The sequence below is a fragment of the Sebastes fasciatus genome, chromosome 19 (genome assembly GCF_043250625.1).
Source record: "Sebastes fasciatus isolate fSebFas1 chromosome 19, fSebFas1.pri, whole genome shotgun sequence".
Taxonomy (NCBI): Eukaryota; Metazoa; Chordata; class Actinopteri; order Perciformes; family Sebastidae; genus Sebastes; species Sebastes fasciatus.
The window spans coordinates 5227011-5246730 of NC_133813.1; the positions used below are offsets into that span (position 1 = coordinate 5227011).

At 39.5% G+C, this 19720-nt stretch overlaps 1 protein-coding gene across 11 annotated transcripts; it reads right to left on the bottom strand.

Moving 5' to 3' along the window:
• Window positions 1-1525: 1525 nt before the first annotated feature.
• Window positions 1526-18382, bottom strand: dab2 (DAB adaptor protein 2). Of its 11 annotated transcripts, none has more exons than XM_074617827.1 (15): window positions 18074-18382; window positions 8817-9085; window positions 8558-8697; window positions 7972-8070; window positions 7743-7874; window positions 6452-6535; window positions 6150-6176; window positions 6025-6066; window positions 5875-5937; window positions 4458-5093; window positions 3097-3226; window positions 2364-2987; window positions 2118-2278; window positions 1937-2021; window positions 1526-1854 (listed from the first exon to the last, which is right to left on the bottom strand). In XM_074617827.1, the coding sequence occupies exons 2-14, from the start codon at window positions 8950-8952 to the stop codon at window positions 1953-1955; spliced, it is 2343 nt and encodes a 780-aa protein (XP_074473928.1). In that variant the 5' UTR covers window positions 8953-9085; window positions 18074-18382; the 3' UTR covers window positions 1526-1854; window positions 1937-1952. The 11 variants fall into 11 exon arrangements, with proteins under 11 accessions (XP_074473928.1, XP_074473930.1, XP_074473925.1 ...); XM_074617829.1 differs by lacking the exon at window positions 18074-18382 and adding an exon at window positions 11913-12157 and having other exon boundaries at window positions 1937-2018; XM_074617824.1 differs by lacking the exon at window positions 18074-18382 and adding an exon at window positions 11913-12157.
• Between the last annotated feature and the right edge of the window lie 1338 nt (window positions 18383-19720).

The following is a 19720-nucleotide window of genomic DNA, read 5'->3' on the forward strand; positions in this document are numbered from 1 at the left end:
ATTATTAATAAAATATTGTTTATGATACTCAGTGAAATAAGAAGTATTTACATGTTTTTTTATTGAATGCATTCATTTATTTATTTAATAAATATGTATTTAATCAATTAAAAGTAAAAGCATTCAGAAGTATTAGCAATAAAATGTACATAAAATATAAAATTATTCAATTAAAGATACTGATAAGTCGACATGTAAGCAGCATTTTTATGTTGTAGTTGGTCAATGTGAAGCTAAGTTTGATATGTTTTTTTAATGCAATAATTAATTAATTACATTTATTTAATCAATATTCATTTAATCAATTAAAAGTAAAAGCATTCAGAATTATTTGCAATAAAATGTACATAAAATATAAAATTATTCAATTAAAGATACTGATAAATCAACATGTAAGCAGCATTTTGATGTAGTTGGTCAAGGTGAAGCTAAGTTTGATATATGTTTTTTTAATGCATTAATTAATTAATTAAATTTATTTAATCAACATTTATTTAATCAATTCAAAGTAAAAGCATAGAAAAGTATTTGCAATAAAATGTACATACAATATAAAATTATTAAATTAAAAATACTGATAAATCAACATGTAAGAAGCATTTTGATGTTGTAGTTGGTCAAGGTGAAGCTAAGTTTGATATATGCTTTTTTTAATGCATTAATTAATTAATTTAATTTATTTAATCAATATTTATTTAATCAATTCAAAGTAAAAGCATTCAGAAGTATAAGCATTAATTAATTTATTTAATTTATTTAATCAATATTCATTTAATCAATTAAAAGTAAAAGCATTCAGAAGTATTAGCAATAAAATGTACATAAAATATAAAATTATAAAATTATAAATATTGATGAATAAACATGTAAACAGCATTTTGATGTTGTAGTTGGTCAAGGTGAAGCTAAGTTTGATACCCTAATAGGTAGTTTTATTGATAACAATCACTCACATTTTATAAGCTGATCATGTGTTTTGTATGTAAAATAAAGTACAGTAGGCCTTAAGTCAGATTGCAATGTAGTGGAGTTAAAGTTACAATATTTCTCTCTGAAAAGTAGTGGACTTTACTTTACCTACTTTCCACTACTGGTAATACATTTAATTTACTTTTTTAGTTTATTAAATCCAGAATTTTTTTGTACTTTCCTTCATTGATTCATAAATTCAAGGACTGTTTCATTTCCCTTTTTAAAACATACTCACATGCATGTTTTGCATGTTAATCAAGTAGCTAGGTTACTATTAAAGTAGACTACTGCAATTTTTTCATCAGTAATATTTAATGCAATATAATAATAATAATAATAATAATAATAGTAAATATAATATATATTATAAAAATAATAAAATATATTATTCTATTGAGAATATTTTTTTATATATACTGTATATATTGTTTAATGATATGAAAGCTAGCCTATAGAAACATCTATCATCTATATCTGTTTGACTGTGGAATTTCCAGCAAACTGTGGATTCACTAACTGAAGAAGGCAACAGACTTGTCAACACCTCACAGCGTTATGATTGAATTATTTTATTTCTTTAACACAGACAGCATCAGCAGTGAAACTCTTTGGACGCACCTTCTCTCTCACACACACCACATTTCTTTCTTCAGCAGATCAGGACATAACATTTACTTCTCAGATCAGTGGTCTTTAGAAATACTGTAAGGGAACTACTGATTGGATAGAAAAAACAACAACATTACAGGTGGAAGTGTAAAAGAAGGATGGGTCAGGGACAAGAGTTAGAAAAGTTCATCATCTGGATTGTCTTGCGCACGTTGTAGCAGCTTGTCCCAAAGATGGTATTTGATGTGAAGATCTCAATTTGCTCCATTTCAACTGTGAGGGGCAGAGAGAAAAAAGTGAAAATAGTGTTCATCCTGTATAGATGAAGCATAAACAGAAATGAACACATACTTACTTATGGACAGTTCTGGTCAAGCAAACGGGTTTCCGAAAGGATCCCCAAAAGCAGCTGTTGAAGCAGAAGTCTGACCAGCAGTCTGCTGTAAGATTGATAAAAGAAAGTCACAAATTACATTTATTATGATTACTGTGACACTATATATGGTGTAAATATGTGTCTGTGTGAGTCTCTGTACCATGGCTACAGGCGGCACTCCAAACGGACTGGAATCTGGGGCCCCGAATGCGTTATCAAACATGTCCTGATTGGCTCCCTGGGCCGGTGCTGAATTGTTTGCGACGGGAGCAGAAGAGAAGGCGGCATCGAAGAGGCCTGGAGCTGCAGCTGGAACAGGAGCTGCCACATTAAGACAGAGGACACAATCAGTGACAAAATCTCACACTCATGTACACGTCAACTTGCAAAATTTGGGATGGTTTACCGTTAACAACTCCTGACATTTGCTTGATTTCAAAATCATCATGATCTGCGTTATCCTGAGCCAGGCCCACTTTACTGGAAAAGTACTGATCGAACGCCCCGGCTTCGTTGCCGCCGGGAGCCGAGGCCGAGTTGGACACTAGCTCCCCTTTCCTCGCTGGGATGGCAGGCGGTTTGGCAATCTGGAAGTCCTTGAACATGTCCTTTCCACTCTTCTTCTCTCTATCTCCAAGGGGGTCCAAGGCTGTGAAGGCACTGTTCTCTACTCTCGGAGGGGCCTCCTTAACAGGTGGCCTAGGAGGGGGGCGAGACGGACCTTGCGGGTCAACCATTACAGGGAACGCGCCGGGCTGGAAAGGATTGGTCATGGGGGGCTGACCCCAACCTGGAGCGCCGAGTGGCCCAGGTGGTGGAGGCTGGCCCCAGTTGATGTGGGGCGGGGATAAGGGTGGGATCCAGGTTGTTGGTGGTACGGGTGGGCAACCAAAGGCAGTTGGCTGTGGGTAGGCGGGCATGGGGGCCTGAGCGGTCACTCCTGGCATGTGGTACATGGGCGGTCCAGCCATGGAGGCTCCCCACATGCCTGGGATGCATGTGGTAGCTGGAGGACCTAACTGAAGATTCCCTGAATATAAAGAAAAAGGAATATGGAAGTTTAGAAGGGAAGGGAATGTAAAGCCGAAACAACATCGTAATATCTGGATAAGACGCAAAGTCCCCCTGTTGTGTATTACCCAGAGCTGCTATGGAGGAGGGAGTGGAGCCGGCAGGTGTGCTGTTGAAAAGGTCCGCTGAAGCAGGTGACCCTTCAGAGGGAGCAGGAGCAGCAAATAGATCTGCTCCAAACAGGTCACTTACTGTGGACTATTCACAGAAAATAAAACAAAAATATTATATATACACAATATATACACTAGTATCATTTCACCTCATTGACATCATTTTATACATCAAACTAGGCAGTACTTAGAAATTATTTACTATAATTATGTAATCAGAAGGGCTGTCAAAGTTATCGCAAATTTGTTTTAACAAATTTCTTTAACGCAACTTGCGGTTTTTAGGTTGTAGCGGGCTCAAAACCTGAGGAATCCATCGGTACCAATCATGTCACACTAGCTTGTCGTGAAGGAGGTTAAACAACGCTCCAAACTGACGCAAAATTTTGGCGAGGAAAAACTGGCATGGACATTTTCAAAGGGGTCCCTTGACCTCTGACCTCCAGATATGTGAATGAAAATGGGTCTATGGGTACCCACGAGTCTCCCCTTTACAGACATGTCCACTTTATGAAAATCACATGCAGTTTGGGGCCAGTCATAGTCAAATGAGCACACTGACACACTGACGTTGCCTGTTGCGCTCGAGTTTGCCATGTTATGATTTCAGCATATTTTTTATGCTAAATGCAGTACATGTGAGGGTTTCTGGACAATATTTGTCATTGTTTTGTGTTGTTAATTGATTTCTAATAATAAATATATCCATACATTTGCATAAAGCAGCATATTTGTCCACCCCCATGTTGATTTAGTGTTAAATACTTGACAAATCTCCCTTTAAGGTACATTTTGAACAGATAAATAATGTGCGACCAATTTGCAATTAATCGCGATTAACTATGGACAATCATGAGATTTATCGCGATTAAATATTTGAATCGATTGACAGCCCTAGTAATCAGAAATAAATACTACAGAATTATGCATGCTTTGCCACTTACCAGTACTTTTATCACCGAAGCATGAATGTTAGAAAATAGATTTAGAGCAGAGATGACAAAAGGTGCAGTCGATTGTTCAGCAGCACAGTCAGAGTGTTGTTTATTCAAGCCAGTTAGAGAAGCATGTGACCACCAGTGCATGCATGAAGAGAGAAGAGATCCAACAAGCCTGCAAACTGCAATTCTAAATTACAGGCTTTGCAACCAAATGCATCCACCGGCATATCCTGTCAGACACCAATGCATAACACCAAACGCTCAGAAAGGGAGATGTTAGCAAACCTAATTATGCTCCGGGAAATGTGCATTAAACCCATTTATAGGCATCACACATGCAACTCTACTATGATTCATCTAACTATGGAATTTCACCTTTGCGCTCCTTCGACCTCGTCCAGCCTTAGAGCTCTGCGGAGGCGGACTTATGACAACTGAGTCCTTGCTATGAGTCACTGGGGGTTGTGGGTGATGAGTTACGCCGTTAGAGACGGGGGAAGTTTTCGAAGGTGAGTCAAAAAATGGGTTTTTGGTTGAGAGAACTGTTCCAGATTCATTCCCGTCCATCATGGTAATTGTGTTGCCCTGAGTTATTTTGCCACCTAGTGGCCACTGTCCGTTACTGAGGGCGAGGATCATGGTCTTACTGGATAACCCATTTATCTGCTGACTGAGGTGTTCGGAGTCCCCGTTCAAACCACCGTTAATAATTGTCTTACAAGTGTTGCCAGCAGGGCTGTGTGGGTGATTAGCGGTGGCGGGGGGGATCTGTGAAATATCGGGCTCCGACCAAGTGGGCGATTTAGAAAGGGGGTCATCTCTGAAAGGGTCACTGTCTGGGGTTGGAAAGTAGCCAAATGTTGAGGAAAAGGGATTCTCTGTCTGGGGAGACGTCCGACGGTCGGGGGCACGGTCGGGGGCACAGGAAGTTACAAAGGAGTTTCCCTTTATGCAATTCTGATTGCTGTCAACTTCAGCGGAAAAGTCCAGCAAGAGAATATCATTAGATTCCTGGTTAACATGAGAGAGAACAAAAGAGATTTATGAATCAGTTCTGCAGAAGGAGAAAAACATGTGTTAACAAAATGGATCACATGGCGTGAGAAGACAATTTAAAGCTGCTACCTGTAGAATATTTACCTCAAAATATCACATATTAAATTGCACGGTAAAGCAAAGTCTAGAGTCCAAATTCCAACATGAAAAAAAGGTACTAAATTCTTAATTGCCCTTGACAACAGCTGAAGTCAGCACTAGCTCGTTGACCTGAAACCCAGCTAGAACTGGCCCGGCAACACTACCAGTAGAAGACTCCAGGTGTCACCAAAGCCAACCAAAATGTCTCTTTCATGGATTCTACTTGCAGCAGCTTTGAAAGGTTTGATGGACAACAATGAGATTGGTATACAAGAAGCATAAACTCAATTCTTAAAAGAGCCTTTTGAAGTCTAAAATCTATAATTTATATATATATTAAAAAAGCGGATTCACTCACAACCAATAATAGAAAAATTATGGTCTTTTTAGAATTGAGTTCACACACATGGAATGAATTGGGAGGTTATTCAAATCAGATCTTAGAAACATTTATGACAAGAGGCAGCACGGAGCAAACTATATCGCTATGAATTCATCATCATTACTATTTGATGTCTTCTACAGCCTACTGTAATTATTAAGATGCATAAAAAGTAAGTATAATGCTGTAAATACCCGGCTACACTTCATCGACTGAGTATAATTCCACCATGTTGCCCCAGATAAAGGGAACATTTTATGGCACCACACTTACATTTGGAGCCTGGATGTCTGGAGGGGTCGACATGTCTCCAAAAAGGTCAGGTTGCTCCACTGGCTGGAAGTCAAGAAGAAACAGAAACATACTGTATTTATCCAGCTACTATAAATCATGTTTCATGTTAAGCTGAGCAGAAATACGTACTTGAGCAGTTTTTGCTCCACCTACCAAGGCATCACTTCCATTCTGAAAACAAGACCAGAAGAGAGAGTTAGGGACGGAGAGTTGGAGACGCCGTGTGAAGAAAACAAGCGCTTCCAAGTGCTTACCTCAACCACAGCGCTGCCATTTTCACCCTGTAAACAGAGGTAGACTGTTAATGACTATACTTATTTTCCTAATTCACTGAGGCATGTGTCATTTCACATCATTTCAATGGAATGTCTGAAGATGTGATTCATTGAAAGAACACAGAGAGGCAGTGTTGATGTTCAGGAGGTGCATACAGTGTAGACCCTGTCAGCACTCCCGGATGACCACACCAAAGTGCTTTTCTTTCAGAAAGAAAATGTTCACACTGTCCAACTTTTGAAAACTTTTTTCCAGTTGAAACTGCTTCTGAACCAGTTACCTTCTGCGAGGCCTCTGCGTCTTTCTTCCTCAGGTTGAAGATGACCTGGAAGAGATCTTTCAGATCAATGACCAGGGGCTCTGCCTGTATGGGGACGGAAAGACACGGTCAGTGTTGCCCATTTGTCTCATTGGTTGTTTATGCAGTTTTTGTTTTGTATGACAGACCTATTCAAATACTTTTTTAGAAGGGCCAGATTTGAAAAACAGTGAAAAGAACTGGATACAGCGTTGGAGGCGGGCTCCCGGTCATTCCTATTAGAGTTGCTCAGTGGCGCATGAAGCCACAATGGCTCGCCTGCCGAGTGATAAAGTACCCGAATCATCCTGCGATCCTACGCATCCATTGGCCCATAGAGCAGGCGCAGTAGTGTTTCCTTTAACTCCGCCTCCCAGCCCTCAGTCTGGGTCTCATTCACATGAACAGAGGAAGGCAAATAACTCTGGATTCGGCCATTAGTGCGTTTTACAACTTTTAGGACCTAATGATTTAAATAAGGGCTATTCAATTGTTCATACTGGGAAGTTGATTTACCTCAAAAAAATGCTGATTTACAGCATCTCTTTCCCAATGTAAGTCTATGAAAAAAAAGTATTTTTGGGCCCAATGACATCACATGACGGACGCGGAAGTTGTAATTCCGCCATTTGGCCACTACGAAAATTTGCTTCAAAGCCTGCCTCTCTTCCTGGGGGCTCGGCCTGGATATATACTTTTCCTGAATCCTGATCTGTAAAGCTAGGAATTTAATTTTAATCTTAGTAGATTATTGCATTAATAAAGATAATGTTGCATTTAAATTGTTTTTATCCAACTTGACTCTTCTAAATGTCCTCTGCTTAAACAGTCTGCGTTAAAAACTTAACAAAATAAGAATTTCTTTGCTTAACAAGACAGAGCTAAGGAATGGGCTAATTAGCCTTCTAATATAAAGATGATCTTCTAATAATCAAACAATGTAAACACCCACAAACTTGGTGTTATCTTAGCAGGTTATTTAAATAAAAAACACAATAATATTGCTTTTAGCAGTGCGTAACAGAGTCAAAAGTGTGAGTGGTAACGTTGATGAACGGGATAAACTCTTATTGGAAGAAATTATTGTTGAGTTAGTCAAAGCGCCACCTTCTGACAACAGGAAGTCACTTTTAAGTTACTTTTTCATATTTATAAATGATCAAAGGGCCGGTTTGAGGTTGTTAAAGGGCCGCCAATTGAATAGGCCTGGTGTACGCCTTCGACAGCATCAGACACGTGCGAGTCTGTGTGTCTGTTTATATGTGAGTGTTACCTGTTGTGAGGTCTTTACGGCGAAGAACTGATGCTGCCCTTCTGCTCCGCACACGTATCCAAACGCCCTGTTATCCGTTACATCTCTGGCGATGAAGGAGATCTTATTCACGATGTGCTCGTGTTCGATCACCTGAGTTATAAAAGGACAAAGGCTTCATTAGCAACAACATCTAATGACCTCCACAGTGTGATGTAACAGTAAATGGGAAGCAGAAAGCAGAACTCACTCCCGATCTCTCGTCAATGATCTTGATGCCCGACATGGAAATGTTGATCCAGATCCTCTGTTTGTGTTTGCCTTGGGACCGAGCAGCTACTGCCATACCCTGGTGTCAAATAAACAACACATATTAATCTGATTTTTATTCTGTAAACAAAATATGACTTGTGTTTAAAGTAGGCCTGTCAAAGTTAACATGATAATGCGTTAACGAAAATTGATTTGAGCATATTTCTTTATATTTTAGATATACATACATTTGCATAAAGCAGCATATTTGTCCACTCCCATGTTGAGAAGAGCATTAAATACTTGACAAATCTCCCTTTAAGGTACATTTTGATAAAAATTATTAAAAAAATGTGCAAAAATCATACGATTAATCTTGATTAAAGATTTTAATTGACTGACAGCCCTAGTTTAAAGATAATATCCATAAAGTTGTGTGCACATTGTCGCCCTCTGTAGTGAGATGCAGATGATGCAAATGTATGTCCATGATATGGAAAAAACATTAAAGATACCAGCTTTAAAATGCCATCCCCTTAATGAATTATAAAGATAGCAGGGCATAGTCCAAGGTACTAAGGTACCTTAAGTTTCATCATGGAGTCCTGCGACATCTTGTCTCCTCTGGCCTCGGGGACATCATCGACGCCAATCAGCTTGGCCTTGTACCTCACGCCATCCCCTTGAAACCTGCCCAGCAGGTAATCATCTGTCTTCTCTGGGGCTGTAAAATGAAATCAAGAAAACTATGATTTCTACATGATCAGACCACAAGAATGAGTCAATCCAATGTCTTGATCATGGCATGATCATGATCGCGTCATTGCGTCTTCCATCACTCACCTTTCTTCTTCTCTTTCTTGAATGGGACCTTGGAGGTGGCAGGGGAGGTGGGAGGGGTGTTAGTCGAGGGTGTGGTCGGGGACGCGGCGCTGGGGTCGGCGGGGACGGTCGCGTTGCTCTCCACCTCTGCAGACATGGTGTGGAGCGAGCCTCACTGGACAAGTGGACGGTCGGGGGGGTAAAGCAGGCGGCGGCTCCGTGTTCAGGGGCAGCGAGGTCAACCGAACAGATGAGTCTCAACACCCACACATGCTTTTCTTGTTATTTGTCTGGAGCAGAAAAAGTGAAGTGCGTGCGGAGAGAGAGACACAAAAGGAGAAGGAGATAAAAGGTTAAAACCCACTCTTTCTAGGTGAAACTGCAAACTAAATATTGGGATACAATTGCACCACTTTGTTACTGCTATTTTGTACGAAGAAAAGATGCTTTGCACGTCATAAACGATCAAATATGTTAACAATCCACAGTAAAGATTTACAGCCACAGAAACAGCCTTCAGACAGAGAAGCATAGCAAGACATATGACCCATAAAACATCACAGTCTCATGAGAACACAGAAAACACACACTTTAACCCTGCCGCTTTACACATGCTGTGTCAGTTGTTCAGCCCTGTAAAGGAGTGAATTATCCTAAAGATAAAGACAGTCCTGCTCAGTCATCTCTTCACGAATATATCGGTCTCGATGAAATTTTATATTTATTTAGGGAGGTTTATTGAGGACGAATAACTAGATACCACTATAACTACACAAATGGACAAAGAAAGACACATTCTGTCATCATACTGCCGCATCATGTGATTTGTCAGACCCATAAAATGCAATCAAAAATCAGCCTGCTGTGCTAACTGTAGCTCAGAAGCAACATGCTATGTGAACATAACATCATCGATTTTTTCCTGCCAACAAACTTACACCTCTGCAAACACAAGGCAATGTCACATGAGGCAAAAACAACATCCCAGCGGGTTCTAGCGGACACCACAGCAGCTGACATTCACCTACACCTCCTCAAAACTTCCTTTATCACCACTTAAAGAATCAAACAATCACAACAAAGTGGAAACAATCGTATGCGTTCAGCCAGACATTCTGCTACAACCAACTCAAACCCGGCTCTCTCTGTGTGTGTGCGAGACAGACGTACCTTTAGGAGCAGCACCGGCGGCTACACTGGCTACACTAACAGTGCAGAGAGGCTGTGAGCACTGTAGGATGGGACCAAAGGTTGAAAGTGGGCAAAGGTTGAGCTATTACCTGAGGTTAATGTTACGCTAGCAGAGCAAAAAGATCTCGTGATGCCCAGCTAAGCAATTACACACGGAAATTGGAGTCTTTTGGAATGATCATTTACCCACAAGTTGTCTATAAAACCTACACCTAATATACTGATGATGTGGTAGAATGATCTGGGTAAAATGATCAATCCATATGCACATGTGTGATCATGAAAATTTAGAATGTGTTCATCTAAAAAGTGTAAGAATATACAAAAACACTGCAAGTCCAGATGTGTTTATGATGAAATAATCAGTTATTAGTTTGATCCATAAAGGAAATGAGAGCCATACCGGATGATGAGATAACAGATGGGAAGGTCATTGAGTGCTTCTGAGAGTCACGTCTGAGCTTATCAGACACTGACACAAGTATACAGACTCACTCAAAGTAGTGTGAAGCTGGATTTTCAATTGAGCATGTTTTCCAGAGCTCCAACGATTAATCGATTTAGCTCTCAAATATTAAATTAATCGTAAACTAATGTTTTAAGAAGAAAGAAATGTGAATATTTTTAGGTTTCTTTACTCCTCTTTGACAGCAAACTGTTGAGTTGTGGACAAAACAAGACATCTGTGGACGTCATCTTGGGCTTTGGGCAACATTTTTCACCATTTTCTGACATTTTATAGACCAAACAACTAATCAAGAAAACAATCAATAATGAAAATAATCCTTAGTTGCAGCCCTAAGGTTTTCTTTTTCAAGAAATGATTTCAATTGCTGTTGGAATGAGGGTTGCATCAGACCAGAGCGACTGTTCTGTGCAGCTGTAAAGCAATAAAAGCTTAATTTCATCCACCAGGACCAGCATTAAAGTCAAGGTAACAAGCAGAATAGGTATGTAAGTAAGGCCTGGTATGTTTGGTTTGTCATGGTGACATTTAAAATTCCTGCATCTTCACAGGAACACAGTTTTTTGTTGCCGTGCGAGGATAAGTTTAGAAAAACAAGACTTGAGCCTAAACACTTGATGTTGATGCTCCTTTTACACGAGTGTGACACATGATTGTCCAGTAAACAGCGGTGTCAGAGTCCCACTATAGCTGGAGGAAAAGGCTAATAAAAACAGGGTGAAATGTCAGCACTTCATTGCAGTTACATTTTAACAACAAAACTTACTACCAGATGAAGGATGAGAAGAAGAAAAGCTTTCTTTTACAGCATCCACCAGTGTCACAACACAAATAACACTCAGCCACAGAACACAAGGGGTAAAATCACATTTGTCAGCAGAATAACTGCAGTGCAAGGGCAGAAATGTCACAATCCTGGGCCGTCAGGAAACGTAAACTACTGCACATCTGGAGGAAATCAGGGAATGACTCAGTCTGCAAGTGAATGAGATGGTGAAATACCACAGGCCCACTGTGGACACAAAGGCCATGCAAACACTTTCATACTCAAAAAAGGTTTTGCACTAAAACTTATAGGTGTGTGGATAGAATATAAACATATTAAACATCATATATTGTCTATGGATTAAAAAGATGTTTAACAGGGTTGCAGCTGGAAAAGAGTTCTGGGAAGAAAAGTTAAGAGAGAGAAAGTGATTTATAATGTTTGTTATCCCAACACAGGAAAGGAAATGAAAACATGGAATGAAGTTTGACCTCCCACAGTGATGTGAAGGAAAGAACAGCTAATGGAAAACAAGCTTTATGTTTGTTTTAGACTCTCATTATTGTGGCTTTTATAGGAGAACATGTTTTGTAGCTACTTTAACACGACTACCTGTAAACACTTTAGTGGATCTTTAATCAATGCATGGATGGAAAATGTTCACAACACAACACAACACACTACAGGGTCCTACCTGTTAGAAAGCTTGCAGTCAGTCAGTGAGATGTTGAATCCTGTGGTGGTAAAACAGAGATTTGTGTTCCCTGTGACGCCTCCGCGGCTCCAGCGCGCACACACAGAAAAAGGAGTAAAAAGCCAAACAGAGCTTTTCGGAAAAACGAGCAGGAGTCAGATGTTTTCCGCTGAATGTCGTGGACAGAAAGGAGAGACTGCTGCAAACTCCCAGTTTAACCCTTCACACGCTGACTGACTGACAGACAGATAGAACCTAACTCACTGCTGCACAGTTCTACTGGCGGAGGTGGGCGGGCTCTTCACGTGGACCAAAATATCCCATCTACGCAGTGAGTGGGTCAGGAACATCTGTCCATCATGTTGTGTCAGAGGAAAATAGATTTCATTTTGTTATACAACATAAGGTGAGTTGCAGTAAAGTGGGACACCTAAGCTCCAGTGAGTCCTCAAACAAATAAAAGCAATTAAAACTATTGATATTTAAAGGGACTATATGTAACTTTCAGAAATGCTTGTTAACAGCGACACCTGTGGCCGTTAAGTCAACGACAGTCAGCGTCGGGTTCGCGCTTGCTCGCTCTAAATAGACATGAACGAGCATCGCTCAAAACAGTGAGGCGACACACGTCACCTAAAACCACAATATCACTCTATATTTCAGCTGCTTGGCAGTAATGTTAGCTGACCAGACGAAGGTCTCTCCATGAATCACTGCTGATCCTAGTGTTGGCTTTTCCTCCCCCCCGTCGGAGACGATAATGTTTCTCGCTGCAGAGCCCCGTCGCTTCCCAAGACACGGAAAACCTCTGTTGGTCTGGAGGAGCTGCAGCATTTATTTCTGCACAAACGTCCACTGTACATTTACTAGATATTCTCAGAGCTAAACTAACTCGTCTGCAGTGTGGAGTGAGCGCGCATGCAGGTCTAGAGGTGGAGCGAGAACGAGCGCGGTGTGTGAGTGAAGGCAAGCAGGCAGAGGAGCAGAGACTCCGGTCGTGTAGACCAAAGCTACGGTCTCCCCCGCGTACTATGACGGCCGCCAACACTGTTTTGCAAGACGGGCTTCACTCGATAGAACTTTGAGGTTTTGGTGCTTCCGTGTAGTTTGTGTTTGAGTCTGATGGTACGTGTCCACAGGGAGTCTGAACAGCGTAGCCACATGCGAGTGTGCATTTATACGCTTAAAAAGTTACAAACAGTCCCTTTAATGTCTTTCTAAAATACCTAAATGCTTCAAAATTATTATATAATTATTAAATTATTATATATATTAAATTATTATTATCATAGTCTTATTGTTTGTTTGATTCTTATTATAAATAATAATAATTATAGTTAGACAAATTTAGGAAAACTTAATTAGAGTATATGTACGGCTCAATAAGGAAGCTGGTTAATAATTATTAATTGATTTATGGAGAAGGGGTGGGATTAAATAAGTTTATACTTCTTCTCACTCCTTTTCGAATTTGTAAATCAAGGCATCAAGTGTTTGACAATTTATTTTTCTTATGCTTTTCATTGTATGTAAATACTACTTGTTTCTGACTGTCCACTTGGTGGGATCATTCTTTTTCTTTGTTTTTTATTTAATTTTTTTTGTATTCTACATATTCGAAATAAATTTTGAAATAAAAATGAATGAATTCTCCATGTAACATCCACACATAAGCCGAGGTTTTGTGACAGCAATAACATTGTAAAATGGTAAAATGACTGAACATGGGATTGCACATTTAGCCTGGAGTGTTTTTTAAAGCCAGAAAAACAGAGCCATGAGTAGCTGCAGAAGTCTAGTTATCTCTCAGAACACTTGAGTCACAATATGCTGAAAGGTTATTATGGAATTTTTGTCCAATGATGCCAAAGAATTGTGGCCTACTGAACTCTCTGATGTCTAAAAATAGGCACAGTTAGCTTTTTCATTGTGATCCAAACATCTTGCAGTATAACTCTTGATTTAAATGAAATGTGAAACATGTGATTTGAAACATAACTATATGATTTGCTTTTGTTTCTATTGTGTAAGCGAGCAGAATGGATAGAAAATGGCAAAGGCTGATATGAAGCAAGAATTCCTTGTTGCTCAACATTTGTGTCAGAAGTTGCCTCTAACACGGGTAAGCGTAAAAATGCACTCGACATTCCTCAACATTGAATCCACAGCATTGGATGACTTTCAAATTAAAAAAGCTCTTTCATATCATCTAAACGTTGTGTACACTGAGCATCATAAAATATAGAAGGAATGATGGTAAAGAAGAGTCCATATACCAGAGAGGAAATCTCCATTATTGCTAACACAGCACATTTTTTTAAAGAGCAGCATGCACTACATTTCCTCTGTCATGCACTGGTGTTGCTGCAATTACAGTCAACCGATGGCTGGAAATGGGTCATCAACTTCCTCAGTATTTATTATGCTTTTCTATACCATAGTGATTCAGCTGTGTAATGACAGTTTTTATATTTGCTGTTCTAAGCACTGAATGACAGTTATGATATTCCCAGGAAGAAAAATCCTCAGGTCACACAGGAAGTGTTTTGTCTCGTGTTTGCAGAAGCATTATTAGATGTTTGTTTGGGATAATTAAGAGAAGAACCGGGTTGTTAGTATAAGCAGGGATAGCCACAATTAACAACTATCTGTATAGCTACAAACCTAGAGCTTACATCAACACTGAGATTTGCAACAACACGAGTAGTGATGTCAATGCAACTCTTTTCCTGTGGACTTGTAGGTTTCACTTCTGTAAAATGTTTGTGGTTTTAGAACTTTAGAGAACCATCACCTAGCCATGAATTATAATTTACAAATCAGACAACTTTTAAATGACTGATGGGAACGTAAACACCAGGTAAACACCCCACAGCTGATACTGTGGTGTCTGTTTCACTACAGTTCAATGAAAGCTCAGCTGATGGCCTGACAGCACTATTGGTTTGGGATAATGTTGGCACTTTTATGCAAGAGCGTATCGAGTAAACAACAAAAGGCTTTTCCTATATGACATTCCTGGTAGATTATAATATAGTGGTGTGTATTGGAAGTGATCTTGGAGAAAAGCATGAGAGCATAAGTATTAATTCTTACATTCTTATAATTCTCATAATCAAAATTATTAGTCAGGTACAAGGGGTGAGATTTGATCTTTTTTGGGTGAGTAAGACATTTTAGGAGACAAATAAAACGGGACTTTCTCTGTAAATGTGGTCCATTGTGCCAAGTTGCCTACAAACAAGAGTGGAAACATCTGAAGTTCTCACCTCAACCCAAGCAAAGTCAAAGTAATAAATAAAATCAGACATTTTGGTGAAAAACTAAGTTATCTTACTGCTTAGCTCTACATCTCTTAAAGGTACATTGTGTAGGATCTGGCGGTATCTAGCAGTGAAGTTGCAGATTGCAACCAACTGAAGCCTCTCCTGTGTGCCAAGCGTGTTGGAGAGCTACTTTGGCCGACGTGAAAATGCGAACGGTCCTCTCTAGAGCCAGATGTTGTCAGAGTAGTATAGGTCATTTGGAGCAGAGGTGGGACATGAGTGGTGAAGCAAGAGAGAGAGAGAGCGGCGGCGGCGACGGGAGCGATTAACGTTATCGACTCCGGCCCAAGCAGGAAAAGTTAACAGTGTTTGGTTTGTCCGTTCTGGGCTACTGTAGAAACATGGCGGTGCAACATGGCGGACTCCGTGAAGAGGACCCGCTCCCTATGTAGATATAAACGGCTCATTACAAGCTAATGAAAAACACCATGATTCTTATTTCAGGTGATTATACACTAATGAAAACATAATTATTAATATTATATTCCATTTCTGCAAATAGATCCCCCTAATTGTTACACACTGGTCCTTTAAATGGAAGATTACACCACATCCCTCTGAGGGAGGAGGAGGAGGCTGTTGGAGATTTCAGTATCTAAAAAATCTCGTTGCTCACATGAGCGTGCATTTTTTAACTCACAGATAGCAACTCTGCCACCTTCTATAAACCCAACCACCACATGAGAACAGCCAGATGTAACAATCACATCTGCACTGATTACTTCAACCCAGATTTATATATATATACACTATATACATAGACAGTTCTTCCACCCCAAAAACTGCAAACAAAAACAAATCCTGTTGCCTGATGTTAAAGCGATGTATAGTATACTGTAGGTTGTAGGTGGCGAGCTGAGAAATGACAGAGAGAGGAACAGAGGAAGGACGTCCTTCCTGCCTCTGTATCCTGTGTTCTGCTGACAGAGGCTGGATTTTAGGAGATGAGCTCCTCAGAAGCCAGATAACTGACGTGCTGAGAGTCTGTTTTCCCCTCCAGTCACCAACCACTGGAATCATCTTTTTCATAACCTCTTATTAAACATTTAATACCATCAGACTGTTGTCTGCACAGATGTTGCTGCATCACATCTGGGAGGCTATATAACATGTGCAATGTATATAATGCTTCATGCCTTATCATATATCAATGCAAAAATATTCATATACTCAATGGTGGAAGAACTATTAAGACCTTTTACTTAAGTAAAAGTAGCAATACTACAATGTAAAAATACTTTGTTACAAGTAAAAGTCCTGCATTCAAAGTCTTACTTAAGTAAAAGTACATAGTGATGCATTAATGTGATCATCACTTTCATGCTGCAGCTGGTAAAGGTGGAGCTAAGTTTAAGTACTTTATATACTGCTGGGTAACTTAACCTGTGATAATACACCATGATGTATTTGTTGATTTTTTTTTCTATTAATAATCTGAATATGCAAAGTAAATAAAGCTGTCAACGCCAATTCGTTTTAACGCCACTAATTTCTTTAACATATTGACGCAACTTTCGATTTTTAGGTTGTAGCGGGCTCAGTTTTAAATCTAGAGTTATGCTGGTATCATATGAAACTAGAAAAACCTAAGGAATCCATTGGTACCAACCATGCCATCCTTGCTAGTCGTGAAGGAGGTTAAATAAAGCTTCAAACTTGCACTAAATTTTGGTGAGGAAAAACTAGCAAGGCCATTTTCAAAGGGGTCCCTTGACCTCTGACCTCAAGATATGTGAATGTAAATGGGTTCTACGGGTACCCACGAGTCTCCCCTTTACAGACATGCCCACTTTATGATAATCACATGCAGTTTGGGGCAAGTCATAGTCAAGTCAGCACACTGAAGCATATTTGTCCACTCCCATGTTGATAAAAGTATTAAATACCAGACAAATCTCCCTTTTAAGGTACATTCTGAACACATAAAAAAATTTGATTAATTTGCGATTTATCGCGATTAACTATGGACATTCATGCAATTAACAGCGTTTAAATATTTTAATCAATTGACAACAGTACCTCATAATTGTATTTAAGTACACTCCTTGAGTAAATGTATTTAATTACATTCCACCACTGCTTATACTGTACATAATAAAATCAGGGATAGCAAATTCTCGTGTAAGATTTTGAAACCGTTAACCTTTTCTCTTCAATGACGTGTCTCTCTGGTACGTCTGATGACGTGGGGTTAAAATGATGGTTCCTTTTTCTTCTGAATGTGATTCATTGTCTGTTTAGATCAGAGGCACACCCAACGCAACCGCATACAGGACAGGAGGACATGTTGGATAACGTTGTCATGTAAAGCTTTCTGGTGGGAAAAGGAAAAGTATGGGAGATCCTTTTCCAGAAACAGATGGCACAAGTCAGCACATGCACATTAGAGGGTTTATTTTTATGATATATGCTGACAGAGACGATCTAATGGGAAGTGTCCTTTTCCTCGGTTTATTACAGGAAGGCCACAATCCAAACATCCAGCATTTAGGGCGTGAATCCTGGATTCGGCTGCCACCACAGCCAGAACCTAAGATAGCCACTTATCTCCAGTCCATAATTGAGGTAGTCTTAGATTTTATCCTCTGTTCTTTTAACCCTCACATGCCTTCTTGACCATTTCAGTCTAAAAATACAACATAAAGCGAGCGGCAACGCAGGAAGCAACGTCATCATATTCTGTCACACATGATGACTCCATGTAATGTGTAAATTACAGTAAAAGCGTAGCAATAGGCTGATCCACGAGTGTTTCCACACAGCTCCAACCTCCCCCTCCCAAAAAACAGGAAGTCTTTCTAGTCAGGAGAAATATTGGCCAAGCACCTCACCTACCCTCTGGTTTCCTGAGAAAGCTGGGAGGAAACTGCCGAACGTCGTAAAAGTGGTGACCTCAGCACATATTTGTGCCTCTCCAGCGGGCCGTGACCACATAGCCCCCAGACTACCCCAACACTGCCTGCAGATAGACACGGAAAGAGCCGGGACAGGGCAGCCCCCAGATTGACTTTGGAGACATCGGGGAATAGTCCGACTGTGTTTGTTTAAGTCAGCAGAAAATACTTGTCAGCGTGCTGAATACTACAGAATCTAACACCAGTTTTACTCTCTCAGACGGATAAAAGCAGATGATTTGTCACTGCCAAACCTCTGTCTGTACCCACGAATGATTCACCTGATCATGAATGATTTGATCACAATCCAAATAAGTCCACTTTTAAATGATCTGTCTACACTGACAAGCGTTCAGTTTTCCCCTTTTGTTTGTCATTTCTACACACTGGCTGCACTCCCTCCATTTGAAGAACAAAGTAGTGCAGACTCAGCAGAAGCCGCTCAGATCACATGACAGATCATTAGGTGCAACGGTTTCAAACTTCCTGTGCATTGTGCAAGGCTTGTTTTGAATATATATATTAAAGAAAACAAGTGTTTGACTGGTCAGAGTTGTTAGAGATTGTTTTAAGCTCTATTTTGATGTGTTCCTTCGCACAATACAATACATAAACAGTGTGTGAATGTAAGACATGGACACTGAATACTGCTGTTATCTGTTCGATGTTGCCATCTTGTGGACAAATAGTTGCACTTCAGAAACTGTGCAGGAAGAATCAGATCAGTGCACTTGACAGTTTTCCCAAACATCTTTGATTTTGGCAGTTAAAGCGAGTGTGATAGTTTCGCCATTCAGTTACTCAATCTCACATGGTGACCTAATGCACCGTGGATGTCAGTCAAAAACTACCTCTTCAAATATTTGTTGTGCTTTTCTGGGAACTTTCATGAAAGTTTGCACAATCCTGGAAAAACAGAAATTAACAAATTGTCTCAAATTAGTAGAAGTATTCTTAAAAATAAAAACACAATAAATGACCTTTGGCCTTGTGTATAAAAAGAAAGGCCAGATGTGACACAGCAGTATTACGAATGTTTGTCCCAAGTCGTCTCCCTGCCTTTCACCCAGTGAATGCTGGGATTGTTTCCAGCTTCCTGTGCCTCTGAGGACTGAATGGGTACAGAACATGAACAAATAACCAAAAATATAATTTAAACAAACACATTTTTACAATAATATGTACTGCCAAGTATTGTAATGACCAGCTCCATTATTTGTATTGCGTGTTAAAGTTGTATATTACTCTTGATATAGTTTGTCTGGTACTGTCTGTTGATTGTGTGCCAATTGTATATATACATAATTATTTACTTATAATTATTTATATTTTTATTTATTTATAATTATTTGTATATAATGTGGTCGTTCTTGGACACTGAATCACTAATTCAAATCATTTAAACCGCACATTTTATTCATTTCTAGCTTCTGAAATATGTAATTTAATAAATCAAACTAGATGTAATGCTAAATAAGAAAAAACTAAAGATCCACAGGTTGCAGTCATTTATATTTATTTTGTTGCACAACTTCAATATGGTTTCAAATTTGACACTTTCTTGGTGTCAATTAATTAGTTTTTGAGT

Bases quoted from the DNA above. Each gene is read 5' to 3' on its own strand.
- dab2 (XM_074617827.1), bottom strand. From the start codon at position 8,952: ATGTCTGCAGAGGTGGAGAGCAACGCGACCGTCCCCGCCGACCCCAGC. The intron at 8,071-8,557 runs GTACCTTAGTAC...ATTTGACACCAG, and splicing joins ACTCCATGATGAAACTTAAG to GGTATGGCAGTAGCTGCTCG. The intron at 5,938-6,024 runs GTACGTATTTCT...CTTGACTTCCAG, and splicing joins GTGGAGCAAAAACTGCTCAA to CCAGTGGAGCAACCTGACCT.